We start from the raw sequence: 17190 nt of genomic DNA, 5'->3' as shown, positions 1-17190 counted from the left end.
CGTGTTAGAAGAAATATGAACTCTAAAGCTCATTTGTTAGTCGACTTAACTTTAAAGGCAAAAAGATTCAAAATTACGTTACCATAAAAAATGATTGTAATTTCAAATTCTAAAATATTATGGTATCACCAAATCTAGAAGACAACTATACCAATAATTGTAACTTCAAAATTCAAAAGATTATGGTATCATCAAATCTAAAAGACAACTATACCAAATAAATAAACTCTTTTAACTAGGAGTTCAATTAGTACAAAGATATTTCAAATCTAATTACATCTCGCTGCATAAATAATTGTATAAATATCTTAAAACAATAAAATAGTATTCGAGAGGCATATGTAATTATTTTAATTTTAAATATATTGATTTAAATTTATACAACTATGTAATGATTTAATTTAATAATAAAAAGATAAATATTAAATTCACAGTAAATATAGACGAACTTTAAAACGTTCTCTTTAAAATGTTCTTTAAGTATAATATCTTCACCCTAATATTTTTTTCTGAATAAAAAAAAGAAGATAACACAATTCTTTTTTTTATTGGAAATGTACAACTTTTGGAAGTATCAAAAGAGTAGGTAAGTGTGATAAGAAAAAGTGAGTTGGAGCCACGGTGATTCGTACATGAATCAAGACTCATTCACAGAGACACGTAATAGTAATAGTAAAAATAATTGAACAACCAACGCACTTTTTTCGCGGGAAGCACGTTTAACGAACTACCTTCTTCCTTTCCAAAACTGAAAATCAAAATCCCCGCTTTGCTGTCTCAATTTTCTTCCTCCTCCACCCGCGAAAATCTCTCCCTCTGTCACAAACACCTTTCTTTTCTTCATTCAAACCTCTCTCTATCTCTCTCTCATCACAATGCTATGAAGAATCCCAACCTCATCATCGATCCATGTCGTCGATTCCTCCGCCGCAACCGCCGCCGAATTCCTCAACAACCGATCCCTCTCCATCGACGCCGTCACCTGTCTCCGCCAGAGCAAACAAGCTCCAGAAAATCCCTCACATTCTGAATCGACACACCGCGGTAATATCCTCCTCCAATGAAGTTGAAGAAGGCGAAGAAGATAACAACAATAACAACAGCAAGAATGATGATGAGGAACAATGTGTTGAACTCGAACGTGCTGATTCTTCTTCTTCCATTTTGCTTGCGTCTTCTTTAGGTCTTAATCACATTCGAACGCGATTCTCCTCTCCTCTTCGTCATTCTTCTTCGGCTGGTGCTCCTTCGTTCATCGGAAAAGACGCTGTTCTACATGTCGCTATCAACAATGTCGCCAAATCTAAATTCAAATCTTCACATCCAAAAGACCTAGGTATATATACACATTCTTTCTTTTCCTTGATTCATCTTGTTTTTTATTCTTTAATAATAAGAAGCATGATTTAATTTATATACTTCCTCGGAGAATATATTTTACCATGTCAATCAATCATAAGTGTCTCTGATCATTAAAAACGTTTGATTTTAATCATAATTACTTTTCAAATCATATTTATGATTGGTTGCGATTTTGTTGAGCATTAAATTTCTTTGGCGTGTATCTTTAATTTAATTTTGGAATGTACTGGTTAGTGAATTATTTCACTGTTGTGCTTCGTTAGGGGAAAAAGTTCATCGGAATCAATGTAAATCATTGAAAGCTCATTCACAACTCCTTCCTGGGCTGGAGGTGATTTATTATATTTTTATATATAATCTTTACTGAATTAATTTCTGTGTGTTTTTTAATTTAATATTTTTTTTTTTTAAATGTGTGTATTCAGTAGTTGGAGAAATGTAGGTAGCTCAGGTTCATGGCGTGTGTTTTTGTTTTGGTACAGGGTAATCATGCAGCTTTCGCCAAAGAAATACAATCCCCACGTTTTCAGGAAATCCTTCGACTTACAAGTGGCAGGAAAAAGAGAAACCGTGATATTAAAAGCTTTTCTCATGAACTCAACTCCAAAGGAGTTAGGCCTTTTCCAATTTGGAAACATCGTGGGCATGTGGAGGTACTCTTTGTTTCGATTTCTTTTTAGTTTCGTATTACTACAGCTGATCCTGATCATCGTTTTTTTTACCTTGAAATGAAATGTTGCAGGAAGTCATGGTGGCGATTAGAGCTAAGTTTGAAAAGCTAAAGGAAGAAGTTGATTCTGATTTGGGTGGTTATGCTGGTGATTTGGTGGGTAGTCTTGAAAAAGCATCTGAGTCTCCTTGTGAATGGAAAGAGGGGTTGGAAGATTTGTTGGTTGTTGCACGACAATGTGCAAAGATGTCGCCTACTGAGTTTTGGATCAAATGTGAAACTATTGTTCAAAAACTAGATGACAAACGTCAAGAAATACCAGTGGGGATCCTCAAGCAAGCTCATACTCGCCTTTTGTTTATTCTCTCTAGGTGCACTCGTCTAGTGCAATTCCAGAAGGAAAGTGGTTATGAACAAGATCACATTCTGGGTCTTCACCAACTCAGCGATCTTGGAGTATATTCCGAGCAAATTTTGAAGGCTGCTGAGAATTGCGGTCTTCCACCCAGTGGACATGAGATGGCTGAGAAGCAGTTGAAAAAGTCGCATGGAAAAGAGGAAGACAAACCAATAACAAAACAAAGTCAAGCTGACCAACATGAGAGTGGTGTGATTGACAATGTGGAAGTTACTACAGCTAAAAGTGTTGAGTCTACTCCTAGCAGCTATAAGATGTCTTCATGGAGAAAGCTTCCATCAGCTGCTGAGAAAAAGCGCAAAGATCAAGATGCAGTAGATTTCTCATCAAAAGGTGAACCTGATCCATTGCTAGTGAAAGATGAAAATGCTGAAAATTTGGATACTATGTCATGTCACCGTGAACATTCACAGTCGTCATCTAGAACGCGAAAGGTTTCTTGGGGATTTTGGGGTGATCAGCAAAATCTAGCATATGATAATTCAATGATCTGCAGGATTTGTGAGGTTGAAATACCAATCGTACATGTGGAGGAGCATTCTCAAATATGCGCAATTGCTGATAAATGTGATTTGAAAGGCTTAACTATAAATGAGCGGCTCGAAAGAGTTTCCGAAACTATTGAAAGGTTACTTGAATCTTGGACACCTAAAAGTACTGATACTCATGGAGAAAGCTTTGAGGCTGCTAGAGTGTCAACATCAAGTTTGCATGAAGAATTCAATGAGTTATCTCTAGACAGAAATAACTTGTCTCGTAGATGCTCTGAAGACATGCTTGAACCTACTCCTGATCCTGACAATAGTTTTGCCGCAGATGATCTGAACCTTTCATCTGAAATAATAAAACCTGATCAGGGCACAAAGGTATCATCACCTGGAAGCTTGACTCCGCGATCACCGTTGGTTACACCAAGAACAAGTCAAATAGAAATGCTACTAAGTGGAAGAAGAGCAGTTTCTGATTTTGAGAGTTATGACCAGGTATATACCTCCTTGTGGTTGTTATTCTTCATAATAAATCATTAAATGCAGAAAAACAGTATACTAAATGAAAGCATATTATCAACTTCTATACATTATATATAGTTCATGAGATTCATCTGTCATATTTTTGTCAGATTTATTTTTTGAAAATTGGGACATGCTAGTGATACACTCTTTTGAATGCACACTTGAACACATTCTTTGTGATTGGTCTATTTTATAAAAATCAAGTTAGTTTTCTCCTAAATTGATCACCTTCTAAAAAGCTGTTGACTTTTGGAGAAATGAATGCAAGAGTGTGTTCAAACTTCAAAGAATGGAGCGCTAGCATTCCTCTCTGATTTTATTATTGATAAATTAGACTGTCAAATGACAGATAAATAAGCTAGTTGAAATAGCTCGTGCTGTTGCAAATGTGAACAACTGTGACTACAGTGCTTTGGAGTATATGCTTGATCGCTTGGAAGACCTGAAATACGCAATTCAGGACAGAAAAGTGGATGCACTTATTGTGGAGACTTTTGGCCGACGAATAGAGAAACTTTTGCAGTGAGCATTTTCACCTTTTCGTCTTGTTTCTAGGGCTACCATATACTTTGGGGATTTTTAAGTATCGCTAACTTTTTCCACCATTTATGACAACCACTATTGTCAACATTTGACAGCATAAACTGAAAGTTGTGCCATTCCTATTCTGTGTTATTTTTTATCCTCCTATCAAAATAATGCTTAAAATCTTACCTTGAAATCTTCTACACCTTTTATAGGGAGAAATATGTAACCCTTTGTGGGCAAATAGAAGATGAAAAGGTAGACTCATCACATAGCATGGCTGATGAAGAGAGTTCGGTCGATGATGATACAGTCCGTAGTAGCCTTCGTGCTAGCCCGATTAATCCTTGTTCTAAGGACAGAACTTCTATTGAAGATTTTGAAATAATAAAACCAATAAGCAGGGGGGCATATGGACGAGTTTTTCTTGCCCGAAAAAGAGCAACTGGTGATTTATTTGCTATTAAGGCAAGCTTCTTCAAACTGAAATGATTACTTTGCAGAAAGAAAGCTGAGATAAATTGATTCTATGAAGTATATTATTAAAAATTGCTTACAAAAAGCGTTTCGCCATTCCTGAAGTTGTAAAACAATACATGTATTCTTCAGTCCAGCATTGTCAATTAGTTATGGCTGTCTATAATTGCTTATAGAAACTATTAAAAAGGCTTGTCAAATTAACTGAGTACTTAGAAAAAGTTTGAACTGTTCTTTGATATTTTTGTAGGTTCTGAAAAAGGCAGATATGATTCGTAAAAATGCCGTTCAAAGTATTTTGGCTGAGCGAGACATCCTTATATCTGTTAGGAACCCTTTCGTGGTATGCAGGCCATACCATGTCGTTCATTTATGACGTTGATGCCCATTGTTAACAAATCTGATTTTCATGTAACTGTGATGAACAGGTCCGATTTTTCTACTCTTTCACATGTAAGGAAAATCTTTATTTGGTTATGGAGTATTTAAATGGCGGCGATCTCTATTCTATGTTGAAAAACCTAGGATGCTTAGATGAAGATATGGCTCGTATATATATTGCAGAAGTTGTAAGCATGTTGGCTTTTGGTAGTTTTAGTTCAAAATTTGTCTTTATTTATCCTAATTTTTATTTTTCGTGGTCGCTGTACAGGTTCTTGCATTGGAGTACTTGCATTCCTTGAATATAATTCATAGAGACTTGAAGCCGGATAACTTGTTGATTGGTCAAGATGGTCACATTAAGGTCCGTATCATGGATTCAATTCTTTTACATACTTTTCCCTTGTCGTTTTTTTTATATCAGCCAAAAAAAACTTTTAAATGACAATATTCTTAGTAGACTGTCCCCGATTACCATCATTAGGTTACTAGCAAGGAGAAGTTCCCTAGTCACTGGAAAGGTTACTTTGCTCATATAGCTAGCCAAAGTGGGATGTTAACACCCGACCATTGACGTTGAGGACTGGGCATTTGGACGGAGAATTTGAGAGGGGTAAACATTTGAGGTTGGCTTACCATTAAGATTGATATCAGATTTGAATTGCAAATGGACTGAACCTATCTCAGCCAAAGAAGATAGTTGAAAGGAAATAGTGTTCAGTGCTTCATTACAAGAGGCACTTTGCTCTTATACCCAATCAATGTGGAATGATAATTGTTCCGGCATGGGCCAGGACCAATAAAGAACTCTTTTACGCCTTGGATTGGACCTTTAAACTGTGAAGTTTAAAATAATTGATAATAGACATTTGTATTGCGATAGGATTTGATATTATATTAGAATTTTCGTTGGTGCAATACTCAATTCCAATAGCTAGCTTTAGCGGAGAGGGTTATCCAAGTTATTATGAGAAGCATGTTATCCATATATCCAGCCAATATGAAACAGTAACAAGCACAAGTTTTTAGGTTTTTATCCCATGATTTGTAAGGTTGTGTCCCGTGGGCAATGAATTTCTATTAATTACAATAGACCATCTTACAATTTTCTCATGAAAATGTTATTTGACTCTTTTCTAATTGTTTTGATCCTTGTTATTACAGTTGACGGACTTTGGACTCTCAAAAGTTGGTCTCATCAACAGCACGGATGATTTATCAGCACCCTCATCTTTCACTAATGATTTTCTAGGCAATGATGAACCAAAACCTCGACATGTTTCAAAGAGGGAAGCACGTGAACAACAAAAAGTAGTTGGCACCCCAGACTATTTGGCACCCGAAATACTTCTGGGCATGGGACATGGTTTGCAGTTTATCTGCTGATTAAATAGTACATCTTATTACGCGAAAAGTGCTTTTAGTTAGCCAATTCGTTTTTTAATAAATAAATAACTAATTGTATTTCATTTTATTTTTTATTTCGAATTTGTTTTTATTTTGCATATATTCTTATATACGTTTGCACTCCTGTAGGTGTAACTGCAGATTGGTGGTCTGTGGGTGTCATACTTTATGAGCTTCTTGTGGGTATTCCACCTTTTAATGCAGAACATCCACAGGTAGGCTAATATTTAAAGAAGATATAGATGGCAGCTTTTTGTTTCTTCTCTACTTCTTTTCAGTTGCTCAAGTCATGTATAATTTATCTTTTAAAGCGGAGTGATCGCTCCTGTTAGATTGTAGAGTGTCCCTCAACTGGATGGGTTTTGTTTTTCAAACTACATCTGGTACCTTTGTTTGGGGTATTGCTAATAGATATCCGCATTTTTGCATACGGTTATATTTGTTTTGATCTTTAATTTCAATTACCTATTGATTTGTTGGAACTTTAAGAGTTTGATGACTTTTTATTTTGAAAATATGGAAGAATATCATATCTAAACACTATTGCTCATTGTTTTTTGCTTGCAGCAAATTTTTGATAACATAATTAACAAAGACATACAATGGCCAAGGTTTCCCGAGGAGATCAGCTATGAAGCTTACGATTTGATGAATAAGTAAGCATTATCAAAGTAGATATGTATTTTATGGATGTTTCAACGAGATTATACTATGAAACTGCAAAAGTAATATGTACATTCTATTCATATTTACCCAGTAGATGCCAACTCTAGGCATCAACGTCTAGTAAAAATTGATATGTAAAGCCAGGGCGCCTCAATAAGTTTTGACAGGAGAGCATGTTGGTGCTGCTGGTATATACTGAAAGATTAAGATAATAGTAAATGTTGGGTAGATTAATTGTTTTTCAGTGTTTAACATGTCTACTATAAGAAAATTGGTTCATGTGTTCATCTTTATGGGCAAGGCAAGCAAGATATCTGTTGAAAATATATTTATATTTATTACATATCATGTAAATAGGGATAATATCTCCCATATTTATTTTTGTATTTATTGCCTTGAGCCTATATAAAACAGACTCCGTTGTGTAGTTCAGACACACGGTTTCACCATATGTCTCTCTCATTTTCTCTTATTCAACATGGTATCTAGAGCCTATTAAGAGAGACAACCCTATACCGTAATTACCCCGGGACCCACTGTCCTTCGGTGAGATTTTTTTTTCGGTAAACCGTGTCTCAATTCCGGTTTACCCTTCTTTGTCGTTTTTTCGTTCATTTTTTCCTCCACTGTTCACTGTTCATCGCGCGACACTGTTCATCGCGCAACACTGTTCATCGGAAAAAAAAAAAAAAAAAAAAAAAACCATATTCTGCCATTGTTTCGCTGCTGGTTTTTAGGTTACTACTTATTGATTATGGCTACTTATAAAGATTTTCTTCGGTGGAGAGAGTATTGTCAGAACTCGAGTTCCGCTGTTTCCGCCGCACAAAGTGATAATTCACCTGTTTGCATCTCACCTTCTCATAGCCCATGGATTCTCGATTCTGGTGCATCTGATCACATTACTGGTAATAAGACTCTTTTCTCCTCTCTCACAACATCTGGTTATTTACCTAGGATAGTCTCAGCCAATGGTTCCCAAACACAGTCTCAAGGGATTGGCACTGTCCAAATCCTCCCTACTCTGTTAGTTAAATCTGTCCTTTATGTGCCTGGATGCCCATTTAATTTAATTTCTATCAGTCGATTGACTCGTTCTCATGACTGTGTTGTCACATTTACTAATTGCAATGTTACTTTGCAAGACCGAATATCAGGACGACAAATTGGTGTCGGATGTGAGTCTAATGGTCTTTATTATCTCTCAAACCCATCAACAGCGTGCCCTACCACATATTCTCCTCTTACTATACATGCTCAGTTAGGTCATCCGAGTCTTCCCAAACTTCAACAATTAGTACCTAATCTAACCAAAATATCTAGCTTAAATTGTGAGTCGTGTCAATTAGGGAAACACACTCGTAGTCATTTCACTGATCGAGCTAATAAACGAGCTTCCTCCCCATTTGCTTTAGTTCACTCAGATGTTTGGGGTCCCTCTCGTACTATTTCCACACTTGAGTCTAGATATTTTGTTACCTTTATCGATGATTTTTCCCGTTGTACGTGGTTATTTTTAATGAAAAATAGGTCTGAATTATTTTCTATTTTTGAACAATTTTATAAGGAAATTAAAACTCAATTTGGTGTATCCATTCGCACTTTGCGCAGTGATAATGCCCGTGAATATTTGTCCCATCAATTTCAAAATTTTATGACCTCTAACGGCATTCTTCATCAAACATCTTGTGCTCATACACCTCAACAAAATGGGGTAGCCGAACGCAAAAATCGGCACCTTATTGAAACCACTCGTACTCTCCTTCTTCATGGTAATGTACCATCTCGCTTTTGGGGCGATGCTGTTCTAACGGCGTGCTATCTTATAAATCGCATGCCTTCGTCTGCTCTTGATAACAAAGTCCCTCACTCGATCCTCTTTCCTGGTACCCCTCTTCACTCACTTCCTCCTCGGGTCTTCGGATCTACATGTTTTGTCCACAATCTCACTCCTGGTCTTGACAAACTTTCAGCTCGATCATTAAAATGTGTCTTTCTGGGTTATCATCGGTCCCAAAAAGGTTATCGTTGTTATTCTCCTACTCTTCGACGATATCTCATATCGGCTGATGTCACATTTTTTGAGTCTGTTACATACTATGAGTCGCTTCCTGATCCTTTGTCTGCAACTATTCCTCTGGACCTACCAAAGTCTATTTCACCTTCTCTTTTACCATTAGAGCCTATTACGTATGCCCCACCTGAGACACCTCCTGTGGCCCCTCCCACTGTCCCACTTGAGACTCCTCTTGTTGATCCTCCAACTGTACAACCTCTTCAGACATATCGTCGTCGTCAACCACCATCGGTTGTACATGTCCCTACACCTGTTCTTGATACCGAGGTCACTCCAGACGCTCCTTCACCGCCACCTCCTTCTTTATCGGATCCGACCCTTGATATTCCTATTGCTATTCGTAAAGGTATACGTCCTACTCGTAACCCATCCCCTCATTACATTGGCTTGAGTTACCATCGTCTTTCTCCTTTGCATTATACTTGTTTGTCTTCCCTGTCTTCTGTTTCTATTCCTAAATCTCCAGGTGAAGCTTTATCTCACCCAGAGTGGAGACAAGCAATGATTGACGAGATGTGTGCACTTCAGAGTAGTGGTACATGGGAATTGGTTCCTTTACCGTCGGGAAAGTCTTTAGTAGGATGTCGTTGGCTTTATACGGTGAAAGTTGGTCCTGATGGTAAGATTGATCGTTTTAAAGCTCGTTTGGTAGCAAAAGGGTACACTCAAGTTTTTGGCCTCGATTACAGTGATACTTTCTCCCCTGTGGCTAAGATGGCCTCTGTTAGACTACTCCTCTCTATTGCAGCCATCAGACATTGGTCTCTACATCAACTTGACATTAAAAATGCTTTTTTGCATGGTGACCTTGAAGAAGAAGTGTATATGGAGCAACCACCTGGGTTTGTTGCTCAGGGGGAGTCCTCTACCATGGTTTGTCGACTTCAGAGGTCTCTCTATGGTCTTAAACAGTCTCCTCGAGCTTGGTTTGGTAGATTTAGCACAGTAGTGCAACAATTTGGCATGATTCGAAGTGAAGCTGATCATTCTCTTTTTTATCGTCACTCAACCCAAGGGTGCATTTACTTGATTGTCTATGTAGATGATATTGTCATAACTGGTAGTGATCAACAGGGCATACTCCAATTGAAACAACATTTATCTCATCAGTTTCAAACTAAAGATCTTGGCAAGCTCCGCTACTTCTTGGGTATTGAGGTAGCCCAATCTAAGGACGGCTTAGTAATTTCACAAAGAAAATATGCTATGGATATTCTTGAAGAGACAGGTTTGTTGAATGCCAAACCGGTTGACACTCCTATGGATCCAAACGTCAAACTTCTACCTAATCATGGGGAGCCATTTTTAGATTCAGGGAGATACAGAAGATTGGTTGGTAAATTAAACTACCTCACAGTCACCCGTCCAGACATTTCTTTTGCAGTCAGTGTGGTAAGTCAATTCTTAAATTCTCCTTGTCAAGAACACTGGGATATTGTGATACGAATCTTGAAATACATTAAAGGTGCTCCAGGAAAAGGTCTAATTTATGAAAACAGAGGACATACTCAGATAGTTGGTTATTCAGATGCCGATTGGGCAGGCTCACCCATTGATAGGCGATCCACTTCTGGGTATTGTGTACTTGTTGGAGGAAACTTAATATCTTGGAAGAGTAAGAAACAAAGTGTAGTTGCAAGATCTAGCGCTGAAGCTGAATACAGGGCTATGGCATTAGTGACTTGTGAGCTCATTTGGTTGAAACAGTTACTCAAAGAGCTTCAATTTGAAGAGGCAACACAAATGACATTAATATGTGATAATCAAGCAGCATTGCACATTGCCTCTAATCCAGTTTTTCATGAGAGGACCAAGCATATTGAGATAGATTGTCACTTTGTAAGGGAGAAGATCGAATCAGGCGACATCACCACTAGTTTTGTTAATTCCAATGATCAATTGGCAGATGTATTCACTAAGTCTCTGAGAGGTCCTCGAATCAGTTATATGTAACAAGCTTGGTGCATATGATTTATATGCTCCAGCTTGAGGGGGAGTGTTGAAAATATATTTATATTTATTACATATCATGTAAATAGGGATAATATCTCCCATATTTATTTTTGTATTTATTGTCTTGAGCCTATATAAAACAGACTCCGTTGTGTAGTTCAGACACACGGTTTCACCATATGTCTCTCTCATTTTCTCTTATTCAACAATATCCTTAAAGCTAAACTATGTAATCAAGCTTACATGAAACTTATGTTAGAAACTAGTAGTACAAATGAGAGAATTCAATTGTCGAAACTGACTTTTATTGATGATAGAATAGGATTACAACAAAAGCAAAATTACACTATAGAAAATGGATAATTCACGCATTCAGACTGGTTACAGTGGGTTCCCTACCAAAAATTAGAGAGGCTTGTTGCAAGGCAATTCCTATCCAAGACATTTGAGAGTCTTGGTCTCTCCCTCAAAGAATTAGAGAGCTTGGTCTCTCCCTCCCATAACCACTCAATAACTTTCCCCTTTCCTTTCTCTATTTATTATTCCTAAAAATAAATAACATAATTGACAAATAATTAATACATAATTGCCCATAGCTACCATTTATTTATGCCCTCTCTAACAATACTCCCCCTTTTGAATCACCTTGTCCTTAAGCTGAAATGAACAAGTTGTTTCATGATAGTTGCAATCGGTTCCCAAGTGGCTTCAAAATCTGTTTTTTTTTTTTTTAATTTACTCCATCGTTCTTCATCACTTTTGAAACCAATTTGATCCCCAACTCCATGATAGTTGCAACCGGTTCCCAAGTGGCTTAAATATCTGAACTTTTAACTTCCTCCATCATTCTTCATCATTATTGAAACCGGTTTGATCCCCACAGTTTCCACCCAGCCCTTGGTGATTCATAGTATTGTATGTCCATTATCATGTGTGCCCAAAGTTATTTTACAAATAGTTTCCCTTAACGCGTTTAATTGTTGTCGTGTTTCCATTTGTTAGGTTCTCTCTTCTTCCATGTTTTAAGGATTATTTTCCATACAAAGAATTAGAGAGGCTTGTTGCAAGGCAATTCCTATCCAAGAAATTCGAGAGTCTTGGTCAATCCTGACATGACAATATCAATCACAAGGAAGGGGGGTTTGAATTGTGATTCCCCTTTTTTTGAAATTAATTCTTGCTTTTAAATTTAGTTAAACTCAAGATCAATCTTGGTTTCAAATACAACAAAAGTAGAACGTTCTTGGTTAGTGAAAACAAAAGAAATTTTCCCTACGTGATCTATGCTTTCTGAGTAAGAAAAAAATATAGAGATAAGGGAAAGACAATCACACAGTAATATATCATGGTTCACCCAAAGTGGGCTACGTCTAGTACTCACAATTTGTGAGCTTTTTCACTATAGTGGAAAGAGAATCACACAATAATATATCCTGGTCCACTCAAAGTAGACTACGTTCAGTTCTCACAATTTGTGAGCTTTATCACTAAAGTGTTCAAACAAGAATGTTTTTGCTTTTCACACCAACATTCGAGATCAATCTTGATCAGTTACAATATTTCACTTCTCAATCTTAAAAGGATTTCCAACAATTACCTTTCAGTCCAGAAAGGGTTTTTTACAAGTCACCTTTTAATTACAAAAGGATTTTTACAATATACTCAAACAATCTTTAGCACTATAGTCTTGAGTTTCAAATGAAATGATAAAGAGGATTGATGGATTAGAATACACTCAACAGAGTTTTAATTCTCCGCAAACAGACTCAGCAAATAGATCCTTAAATTTAGTGAAAAGAACTGGAGCTTGTGCTAAGTGAAGAACTTAGATTTACCAAGAATGATTGTTTAAGTGATTGATTGCTTGCACCTTTTATAAGCTTGATGAAGACTTGTGACAACTCATGTAGCCATTGGGAATCTAGCTGTTTGCTTTTAATTTTAATAGACATGTGTAGTAATATAACGAGAATGTTCTTGCTTTATAACCAGAACGATCTTCGTTTTTGTTTTTAGTAAGTGATGGACTGAGAACTTTTGACAACTGTTGGATGTCATGCTTTTTCTGCTTCGTAGGCTGGCTGCTCAGAGATGCAATATTAGTGTCTTGTTGTTTGATTTTGATGCTTTGCTTTGCCTTTGTTGATTTTTTTGGATTAAATCTGTCAAGAATAATCTTGTGTACTTAACTCTGGTACTTTCGTAAACCAGAACAATCTTGTGTTTGGAAAGCTTTGTTTTTTTGCAAACCAGAATGTTCTTGACTTGAATAAATTGAAAGTTGTGAAAAAACCGATCTTCGTTTTTCATACTTCTGTTTTTAATGACCATAATGATCTTGCTTTCTCATAATGACCTTGCTTCTTCAAAAATGATCTTGTGTTGTTTATATTTCATACCTACCTTCAATTAATTCACTCAAAAAGACATTGTTAAATAGCAACACACTTTTAGAATTATAATTAGAATATTAATTAACTTTGTTTGATTATCATCAAAACATTAATTTAAGATTTTGTCTCAACAAATCCCCTAAGAATTAGAGAGCTTGGTCTCTCCCTCCCATAACCACTCAATAACTTCCCCATTATCAATTATACCTTTCCTTTCTCTATTTATTCCTAGAAATAAACAATATAATTGACAAATAATAAAAACATAACTGCCCATAAATACCATTTATTTCTTCCTTCTCTAACAACTTACTCATAGTCCAGGTTGTGTAAACGACCAAATACAAACCAAGATAACTGAAGCCTTTTTTCCAAAGGGACTTGTTGCATTCAGTATGTTGTTGAACATTTGTGACATGAATTGATTATATTTTTTACTTGTATAACATGTCACTGTATAGAAGAAAAAGAAAGTACAAGAATATGTACGAGAAAAGGGGATAGTTGTGAGTTCGCGCATGCATACTCACAAGCTTTGTGATGGAATGGAAGAATAGGGTTAGACAGTGTGAAAAGTCAAGTTGACGATTTTTCCATGTTTATCTTTACTATTGTGAGTTATCAACGACAAACTGACACAGTAGAGATGTGGTTAGAACTTAGCAGTGGCTTACAAAATTATCACAATTTGTCAGAACAAGCTAGACCCATTTGAGAAACCATACTGTTATTACATGGTATAAGTAGCTTCTTCAAGTGTTTTGCATTCCTATGATACCTCTAGTAAAAGATATTACATGAATTATGCCATTTCTAGGTAAAAACAGTCCTCTTTCAACTTGAAACATTAGGATTCCTGTCACGTTGGTTTTGGCTGATAGTAAATTCTCTTTCAGATTGTTAATTGAGAACCCAGTCCAAAGATTAGGTGCTACAGGAGCTACGGAAGTGAGTTATTTTGTTCCTTTTATGAATGAAGTACTTACAAATTATGATATCACATTTACACAAAAGGCAACACTATATTTATTTGGCAGGTTAAACGCCATGTTTTCTTCAAGGATATTAATTGGGATACACTTGCAAGGCAGAAGGTCGTCATTTTAACTTTATTTGAGCTTGATATGTTTTATCTCTTGATTTCTCACACTTGGGTTCCGCCCAAATTTTGTGCAGGCTATGTTCATACCATCAGCTGAAGCTCTTGATACAAGTTATTTTATGAGCCGGTATGTATGGAATCCAGAGGATGAACATTGTGCTGGAGGTAGTGATTTTGATGGCATTACTGATACAAGCAGCAGTGGTTCAGGAAGTGATGCATTAGATGAAGATGTAAGAATACTTTTTAATTTTAGTTCTTATGAACTACAAATTAACTTCACATGAATTGCTTTTTTTCCCCTTTGAAAATAAGTTTTTAATTTGGTCTGGAACAAAGATTTCTTGATGTTATTTTTCTGCCAACCCTCTTTTACTATGACTTTTTCTGACCATATACTGGTTAAGCAGGGTGATGAATGTTGTAGTTTAGCAGAATTCGATGGTGGTCCTGCTCTTGAGGTTCAGTACTCGTTTAGTAACTTCTCATTTAAGGTAATAACTATCATGCTTGATGTTATATTTTGTGAATATAATTAGTCATACTAGGTCAATATTATTGCATTTTGTTGTATGAAGTATCAACAACTATCAAGTAGTGATTGTTTACTTATACAATACACTGTATAGTTATGAATTCATAATAACATTTCCCTCGTTATTTTGTGGTATGTATGTACACTATCCACATAGACGTTTATAATTATGCCAGTTTAGCAAATTAAGAAATTATATTTGTCATTGATTCTTCTATAACCATTCACGTATGGATACAAAGTTGGACTATGATGACAATTTGATATACTAATGCACTAAAATTTTATAATGTATTGTAGAATTGGCACACTTAGTAATCCTAAATTGGTGTTTTTGTTATGTGAACGAAATGTCTCTTTTGTCCCTTTTCATCTCCATCTCCTTAAAATCACTTGCCCTTAATTTGTTATGTTAGAAATTGAAAGATTTACCAAAGTTGTTGGTTGGTTTAGATGGCAAGGAAAATAAAATTGCTCATCACTTGTTTTCATGAGTTTTTTGTTCAAATTTAATGGGAGGTTGGCGAGTGAGCATGTTCATGAATTAGCTAGCTTAAGCTTAGTAAAATCTTATAAGATAGGCGGAAATTCGATAACATAATTAACACCATATTAGTAACCCTTTACAACAAATTTGGGCAAAACTCAAGAACCCTCTACACTAAATATTAAACTAAGTATAACAAATTATTTCCCTAGTTGCATTGGCTAGATTCTCATTATATTTGCAATATGAAAGATGAGTTTGTACTTTTCCATGTGATTGACAAAAATTCTTTTATTACTTTCTTTCTTACAGAATTTGTCTCAGCTAGCGTCTATCAATATGGTGATTAAGAACTCCAAGGAATCACCCAATGACTCCAACCCATCTGTTTCGTGATATAGCTAGAGGTCTGTAAATTTCTCCAAGCAGTAAAGTTCAAATAGGCGGAACTTCTTGAAGAAAACAATATGAACATTTATAATCTGTGATTGATATCAACTTAGCAGCAAAGGGACGTGCATCAAAATTCTTTTTTATTCTCTGCTTCATTTTAGTTTAGAGACCCGAATTCCTTACATAAATGTCGACCATCGATGTGAGATCAGATGGTTTCAATTACACATATACGAAATCAATTTTAAATGATCTACACCGTTGATTGAGATCCGATGGTCGAGGGATGTAACTGGGTCACATTAGGGATTTCGTTTCAATAGTTTAAAATGACAATTATTTTTTCTAGGATCTAGTTGAGTGAGACCTTAGACCGCAGTTTAGTGTCTTACACCCTTTACTAAAATCAGAGTCTTGTGGAAAATGCATCTTGAAGGGTTTAGGTAGCTTTATCTCTTGTACATATACGCATTGTAGTAGAACAATGAATAGATTAAAGTGAAATTCACTTTGGTAGTTTTAAAAGCAGTGTTTCAGCTATTGTTGTTGCTACACTACATTCATTATTGTTGATATTTTGAGTAGGTATATTTTAACTAGGCTGATCTATCACTGAAATAATGAACGAGTCTTAATCAATAAAATACAAACCACATTAACGCTCAATATTTAAGGGATTGTACTAAAATTTAAGGGATTGTTACAAAAATTTAAGTGGTTGTAATAATATTTAAGGGGTAGTATTTTTATATTTAATGGGTTGAACTAATATTTATATGGGACAATTATTTAATAAAGGGGTTGTATTGAAAAAAACTGAAGCTATGTTCTAAAATCATACATTATACATAAAAAAAGGTAGTATACAATATATTAAAAAAAACAGAGGCATGCATTTCTACCGTAAAAAAAAAAAAAAAAGAAACAATTAGCATACTAAAAAAAACAGAAGCATACATATACAAAAATACAGTAGTTATATATATTTACAAAAACACTTAAAAAAAATAGTAGTTATGCATATTTACAAAAACAAAATCATACTTAAAAAAAACATAATCATGCTTAAGAAAAAAATAATCATAAAGAAATAGAATCATACTTAAACATACATTTATAAAAAAAAATACATGCATTAAGAAAAAAATAATAACATACGTTACACTTAGAAAATTAAAAACATATCTTGAACTATAAAAAATAAAAATAAAACAGTGAATCACGCAATTAGCAAAAACAGAAGCATATATCACATAAAAAACAGTAGCTAAGTAATAGAATTATGGGTAAATACCATATGTAGTCCCTTAACTTAATTTCAGTTAATGTTT

The 17190-nt window shown here is 35.5% G+C and overlaps 1 protein-coding gene across 2 annotated transcripts; it reads left to right on the top strand.

Moving 5' to 3' along the window:
- Positions 1 to 713: 713 nt before the first annotated feature.
- Positions 714 to 16395, top strand: LOC101503103 (probable serine/threonine protein kinase IRE). 2 transcript variants are annotated; one of them, XM_004506552.4, is made up of 17 exons: positions 714 to 1336; positions 1626 to 1693; positions 1845 to 2015; positions 2105 to 3433; positions 3813 to 3985; positions 4204 to 4456; positions 4716 to 4808; positions 4894 to 5034; positions 5118 to 5210; positions 6011 to 6212; positions 6383 to 6468; positions 6821 to 6909; positions 14239 to 14290; positions 14380 to 14436; positions 14519 to 14677; positions 14855 to 14938; positions 15779 to 16395. In XM_004506552.4, exons 1-17 carry the CDS (start codon positions 910 to 912, stop codon positions 15860 to 15862), a joined length of 3561 nt encoding a protein of 1186 aa, XP_004506609.1. In that variant the 5' UTR covers positions 714 to 909; the 3' UTR covers positions 15863 to 16395. The 2 variants fall into 2 exon arrangements, 1 of the variants encoding a protein (XP_004506609.1); XR_003473722.2 differs by lacking the exons at positions 14239 to 14290; positions 14380 to 14436; positions 14519 to 14677; positions 14855 to 14938; positions 15779 to 16395 and having other exon boundaries at positions 6011 to 6239; positions 6821 to 6874.
- Positions 16396 to 17190: the final 795 nt, after the last annotated feature.

Source organism: Cicer arietinum, chromosome 6, assembly GCF_000331145.2.
Source record: "Cicer arietinum cultivar CDC Frontier isolate Library 1 chromosome 6, Cicar.CDCFrontier_v2.0, whole genome shotgun sequence".
NCBI classification, from domain to species: Eukaryota; Viridiplantae; Streptophyta; class Magnoliopsida; order Fabales; family Fabaceae; genus Cicer; species Cicer arietinum.
The sequence above is the reverse complement of the archived record's forward strand: the minus strand, read 5'-3'. Positions and strand labels throughout refer to the sequence as shown.